This window comes from Muntiacus reevesi, chromosome 18 (assembly GCF_963930625.1).
Source record: "Muntiacus reevesi chromosome 18, mMunRee1.1, whole genome shotgun sequence".
Taxonomy (NCBI): Eukaryota; Metazoa; Chordata; class Mammalia; order Artiodactyla; family Cervidae; genus Muntiacus; species Muntiacus reevesi.
Window position 1 is genome coordinate 20,327,104 of NC_089266.1, and position 6,653 is coordinate 20,333,756.

The 6,653-nt window shown below is 53.5% G+C and overlaps 1 protein-coding gene across 1 annotated transcript; it reads right to left on the reverse strand.

Annotated features, from left to right (window-relative positions):
* Positions 1 to 27: 27 nt before the first annotated feature.
* NKIRAS2 (NFKB inhibitor interacting Ras like 2) lies at positions 28 to 4,714 on the reverse strand. The gene is made up of 4 exons (XM_065908517.1): positions 4,578 to 4,714; positions 3,494 to 3,602; positions 2,516 to 2,757; positions 28 to 1,857 (listed from the first exon to the last, which is right to left on the reverse strand). Exons 2-4 carry the CDS (start codon positions 3,585 to 3,587, stop codon positions 1,618 to 1,620), a joined length of 576 nt encoding a protein of 191 aa, XP_065764589.1. The 5' UTR covers positions 3,588 to 3,602; positions 4,578 to 4,714; the 3' UTR covers positions 28 to 1,617.
* Positions 4,715 to 6,653: the final 1,939 nt, after the last annotated feature.

Sequence of the window (6,653 nt, forward strand, 5' to 3'; positions counted from 1 at the left end):
CAAGAAAAAAAGGGGGGGGAGGGAAACTTTTTGATAACAGTTGTGGTTTTATTGTGTCCAACACATTAATAAATGAATTTAAGCTCAAGCCTGTATACGCCCTAAAACTCCACTCGCCCAGCTGGGCCGCCTGCCCCTGCTCTCCTCTCCCGTCCTGGGGAGAAGGGGCGTGTATTGGAGGTCATCTGGCTGTAGTGTCTCACCTGTGCTAGGTGTGTGCATCAGAAGCAGGTGAGCACGGGAGGTTGCAGGTTGCAAGCTCACCTGACCGCGTGCCGGAAGTGTAACCACCCTTCTGAGCCCCCGACAGGTCTGGCAGCTCCTGAGAAGCTGCCCCTGCTTGGCCTTGTTCTGCTCAGGCATCTGAGGTAAGAAGGGAGCGCTAGAGGAGCACCTTGCCCAGCCTCCACCGTGGCAGCAGGCATATAAACACAGGAAATTGATAAATAGAAGTCCAGTGATCAGCTGAAAACCACCACAGGAACGGGAAAGACCGGTCCCCAGGCCTGGGCGGCCGCTCTGGCAACTAGAGCGAGTAGCGCGCTCCTGCCCCCTGGTGGTCGGGGGGAGCAGTGTCCCAGCCTCCGGGGCTGTGGGCGTAGCACCTTGAAAAGGGAGAAGCTGAAGGGACAGTCGCAGTTGCGGGCAGTACCCAGCCACAGGGCTAGAGAGGATAGAATCGAGATCATCTTACAGATGAGAAAAGCGAAAGCCAGCTGGTGACTCCCGGCCCAGCTGCGTTCCATTCCACCTCACCCAGTGACAGGCTCCCTGAGCAGGAAGAGGAAGCAGGGGTAAGAGTGACAACAGAAAAGGACACTCCCAGGAGGCTAGCTTCTTCCAGCCAAGGAGAGGACAGGAGAGAGGCTGGGCTGTTGGATGAGGAGGTGCCTGGAACACCAGCACGCACACACGTGCACATCCACACACGCCCTTTCTCTAGAGTCCAGGCTGGTGCCATGAGAGTGAGTATGTGTGTGTGTGTGTGTGTGTCCTAAACACCAGCATGCACACGTGCACATCTACACACAGATACGTGGACACTCTTTCTCTAGAGTCCAGGCTGGTGCCGTAAGTGTGTGTGTGTGTGTGTGTGTGTGTGACCCAAACATCAGCACACACACGTGCACATCTCCACACAGATGTCTGGATGCCCTTTCTCTCGAGTCCAGGCTGATGCCGTGTGTGGGTGGGTGGGTGTGTGTGTGTGTGGGTGTGTGTATGTAGAGGCTTCCTGAACAGGGGGTGTGTGTGCGTGAGAGAGAGAGAATAGATACTGGCAGGAAACCAGAAGTGGGAGGTCCCTGTGATAGGAACCAGACCCTAGATGCGGCACTTCTGCATAGCTCCGGTTCCTCTCCTGGCAGGTAAAAGGGACAGTGACCCACGACTACCCCAGTCACCGCAGGGCAGATGTGATGGGGGCCTGGGGGGGTTGGGGGTGCTAACCTAGACTATCAGCAATTCCCAGAGCTGGGAGGGAGCAAAAGCAACCTGAGCCTGGGACAGCCCAGTTGCCTGGCCTAGTGGTGAGCTCCCCACCTTGACTGGGAAGGAAAGCTCACCTAAACCCCCCTTTCCCCCCAACCCATCTTCCAGGGCTGGGAAGGCACCTCTTCAGCCATCCAAGGAGCCGCTGCCCTTGTTCTTGCGGCTGAGGGGGAAGGCAGACTTGCTCTGGGGCTGGGTCATCTTGCTGGCCAGGTAGACGAAGGGCTCCAGCAGTGAGCGGCGGTCGGCCACTGACACCTCCCACAGCTTCACCTTCTCCGACTTGGCCCAGTGCTGAGCCACGTCCGGGTCTACACGCCGCTGCTCCTGCAGGTCACACTTGTTGCCGAGGACCACAATGGTGACCTGGGGAAGAGGAACACAGGAGAGGCCTGTGGCTGTAGATGGACGCTGGGGGTGGGGATGAGGGCCAGTGACCACCTCGGGCTTGTCATGGAACTCTCAGAGCAGGTGCCAGATGGAAGCCAGACCTTGAACAGAGGGAGGAGAGGAAAAAGCAACTACTTCCACCTCGGAGTCCTAGGGGAGGGGAAGAAGTCCCAGCCGCTGAGCTCTCATCTCTTCCTACATTAGAAACTGTGGGCGGGGCCTCCATCTGGCACCCCCCACAGGAGTTCTGTTACAAGCCCTGTGTCATTCACACCTGATCATTACTAGGAGTCAGTTAGTTGCCGGCTAAGTTAACTGGTGAGGAAGCACTCCCAGAATGCCTGATTGAGAACAAAAGGGCCTTCACAGCTGAACACATAACCACTATGAAAAAAGACTAGCGGGGATATCATGTGTTAGGGCAGGGACCACCTAAACTCGAGCAGCTTCTTTGGCTGAGCTGTCTCAACAGGTGGGCACCTCTAGTGGTGAAGACCCCCAGCAGTGGTCTCCATCCCCGCCCTCCAGTTTCAAACCTAGCTTCTGGCAAATGAGTGAAAGACAGAGCCATTCCAGGCCTCCCAAAGCCAGCCAAGGGTCTACAATCTCTCACCACCAGGGTTCCCCCACACACCTCCTTCTTGTCCTTGGATTTGTCAATCTCCTTCTTGAGCAGCTCCACGCGCTGAAAGGACTCCCGGCTGTCCGTGCTGTAGACGAGGACATAGCCGTCAGTGCAGGAGAAGCAGTGCCGGGGCAACTCGGCCCCGTCTCGGAGCCCCCGGGTGTCGTAGAAACGCACCTGCTCCCGGACCCCCCGGTCAGTCTCAATGGAGCCCACGTAGATGTCCTCCTGTGTCTCGATCATCTCAGAACCTGGGACAAAATGAGGAGAAAACTTGTTTCTGGGCTTCGCTGGTGGCTCAGTGGTAAAGAATCCACCTGCCAATGCAGGAAATTTGGATTCAATCCCTGATCCGGGAAGAGCCCGCGTGCCTTGGAGCAACCAAGCCGCTGCTCCACAATTCCTGAGCCTGTGCTCTAGAGCCCAGGAACTGCAACTACTGAAGCCCATGTACCCTGGCACCCGTGCTCCGTAACAAGAGAAGCCACTGCAATGACAAGCCCATGCACTCCAATACAGAGTAGCCCTCTCTTGCCTTCACCGTAACTAGAGAAAATCCCGTGAAGCAACAAAGACCCAGCACAGCTTAAAAAAAAAAAAAAAACAAGCTTGTTTCAAGGGAGAAGAGAGATTGGGAACCTGCGTGACTGAGTATATCCTAACAGGCCAACCAGATAGGAGGGGAAAGGAATGTGGGGGCTGAGGATCGGGGTCAGACTTCAAACCTGGCTGGACTGGAATGATTTGGGGAACAGAGTTAATCTTATGCTGATACCATGCTAAGCACAGCGTGACTTGCAAGCTTTTCCTTCCTATCTTTCTCTGATATTGGGTTTCCTCTTTCCAGATTTCTTCTGTGTGGCAGGGTTGGGATCTTTCAGATCCCAGGAGCACCACCAGGAGCAACTTTTAGCCTCTTCATGTTGTGATCAAATCTTCTCTTCATACTTCCACTTCCTCCACCACAGCCCATCCCCAACAACTCACCCACTACATGGTTTCCGTACAGAAGCTGCTCCAGGATTGAAGTCTTGCCCACAGAAGCCTGGCCACACACGACCACCTTGCAGCTCTTCCCCATGCTTAGCTTTCAACCCTGAAGAATGGAAGCACACTGGATGAGGCAGGATGAAGACACAGGGCCTTCCCTTAATCGAGAGCCCAAGTTCTGAACCGAACACACAGCCTTGAGGAGTCGGCACTGTCCGCTACCCTCGGCAGGGTGTACTATGCCCACCATAGTGTCTGCGATGTGTCTATGTCTGCTAATGAGCAGTGAGCTGTATCGTACTTTTATTCCCAGTACGTGGTCAGTAAGTGGCACAGAGCAAGTGCTCAGTCAATGTTGCCACGAAGCGGGAAGAGTCGCCACGTAGCTGGCTTAAAGGAACCACCATCCAGGATCTTTTCTGTGCACAGGATGGACAGGATGTCGAGGACCAGTTGCTGAAGGGAGCTCTGGCTCAGCTCCCTCTCTTTAACCATGATCCCGTAGAGAAATAACCAGAGATGTTATTTTGTGTGGGTCTGTCTTACATCACTCTTCTTGGGGAGTGAACAATTAAGAACATCATTCTGCTTTCCAGAAAGGCTGATCTGGACAATCTGTTCCCTCTAATTCCCAGTCAAGGCCATGGCTAGGATGAAAAACATCAGACAAGAAACAAAGGAGGGAAGGAATCTAAGAAAACAATGCTTTGGAAAGGAGAAAGATTTTGCTGCCCTTGGACACACCCAGATAAGGCTCAGACACAGAAATCTCAAGACACCCCAAGAGATCTCAAGGCACCCCAAACACAGGTTTCCCAGAAGTCCTAAACAAATATTCCCCCAGAGAGGACAGGCAGAGATAACTTCCCCAAGGTATTTCACACAGAAACTTCTCCAGAGGTAACTCCCGGTACAGATCCCCTCTTCCCACGAGCCCCGCAATTAAGGGGTACCCCAAGAGAGACTGCCACACGAGCCTCCTGCACATTCTCCCCACCAGGGGGCTCCCAGAGGGAATCAGAATCCTGCCACCTAAAGCGTCCCCAAAGCGGTGGTCGACCCCGGCCTTCCAGTCCCGTACCTCCCAGGGCCCTCGCAGCGGCACAGCCTGGCCCCTCGAGGTTCCCGGGGACCAGGGGTGGGGCAGCACCACGGCAAACACTCGGATCTTCCTCTGCGTCGCTCCCGACTCCGTCTGGTCCCGCCCCTGCAGCTTCCATCCGGCAAGACCAATTCCGGCGGCGGAGAGCGGGCGCCGGCGACACAGCGCCCTCAGAGGCCGGCGGGGAAATGACGGTCTGCACCTCGGGTAGGTGGTCGCCAGGGCACAGGTTATAGGCTGGCGGGACGCGCCGGGTGCTGTTCTGGTGTCTCAGATGCTCAAATGTTCTTCCTCTAAAGGCTACTACAGTAACACTTCGTTTATTCAGTCGTTTATTCATCCAATGTGTTCTGAGCGCATACTCTGTGCCAGCTGCAGGACTACGTGCTGCTGGCGAATTATACCTGGTTGCGGCCCGTGAGAATGTCACCATCTAGAGGAGCTAGACATCTAACCCAATGACAGTCTACCATGTAAGATCTATTACAGTGGTGTTGTGGGAGCACGGCCAAGGGGTGTTTAACTTGGGAACGTGGGCATCACGTTATCCATGGAACCTTCCTGGAGGAGGTCAGGTCTGTGTTGAGGTTTGAACGGGGTGGAAGGAAAGGGTGAAGAAAATATGGCAACATCCATGGCATTTACTGACACTACACATATTTGGGTTCAGTATTGATGGTAGAAAGGAGCCAAGCAATCTAAGACCTGTGTGCTTGGCCAAAGAGTTCAACCTCTATCCTAACAGCAGTGGAAAGCCATTGATAGGATTTACGCCAGTGAAGTGACATGATCAGTTTTTGCTTTTAAGAAGGTCACTCTGGTAAAGAGTGAAGACTGGAGAGAGGTGAGACTTGGGGTTAGTTAGGAGAGTAGGGTAGTATTCCAAGATTTCCGAAAAGTGATAAGAATCTGAATTGGGGTGGAAAGGAGGTAGATTTGAGAGACATTTGATGAGAGAATCAACAAGACTTGGTGATAAATTGGGAGTTTTTTTATATTGGAGTATAGTCAATTAACAAATGTTGTGATGGTTTCAGGTACACAGCAAAGTGACACAGTCATACATATGCATGTATCCATTCTCTAAATTGAGAGTTTAAGATGCAGATAACACAAAGTAGGAAGGTGGTCAAGGACAGGTGGGCCTCCTGCATTAGACTGTAGACCATAAGCCATTGGCAAGCAGGGCCTGAGTCTGTGCCTTCCCAACCTAGCTTTGCAGAGAGTTGTTGAATGACTGGCTGGAGGAATGACTTGTCTCTTCCACCCCCAGTGGAGCCTCTCCCATCCTCCACTACCCAGTGACAGGTGTGGTTTCAGCTCCCTCAGCACTGTGGTAGGCAGGGACTGTGCAAGCAGCTCATGGACAATGGCAGTGATTTTTACTGGAGAAGGGGGAAAATTTCTTCTTAAATTCCCTTGACCCCTTCTTTGGTAACCGTTAACTTTAATATTTTAACCTCAACCTCTCCCCCCCCCCCTTAGTTTAACGTCAGGAAACCCCAATTTAACTCAGGTCCACAAAAATTGCTCTGGGTGAAGGGCTACGAAAATTAAGCTTTGTCCTTGCCCTATCTGAGTTCCCAATCCAGATTGCATTCGGCAAAACAAGCGTGCTGAGCAGGGAGTTTATATGAGGGTTGGGAGCACTGGGGACACTGTGGAGCAGGGACCTCACCCTGCGAGCTGCCTTATAAACTCCAGGGCAGGGTCTGGGGCCCTGTGCCACCCTCCCTAGGCTTAATGCTGAGATGGCACTCCCAGGCGGCTGACATGAAAGCAGTCTCATAAAAGGGTCAGCGTCATTAGGGTGATGAACCAGTTGGTACTTGGAGATCCAGAGGGGATGAAAGGCGCGGTGTGAAGACGCCCTGCGTTCCCCTGGCTTGGTTGGGCAGGGCCTCCAGGGGCCGATGAACACTAGGAAAACTGGATTCAAAGTGTGTCTCTTGCCTTTCGCAGGAGGAGGCTGTGGACATACTCAAAGGTAGAGAAGGTATTAGTAGGGGGGGCTCTTTATCTCCAGGGTCCTGGGTCACCGCGTCCCTACCCAGC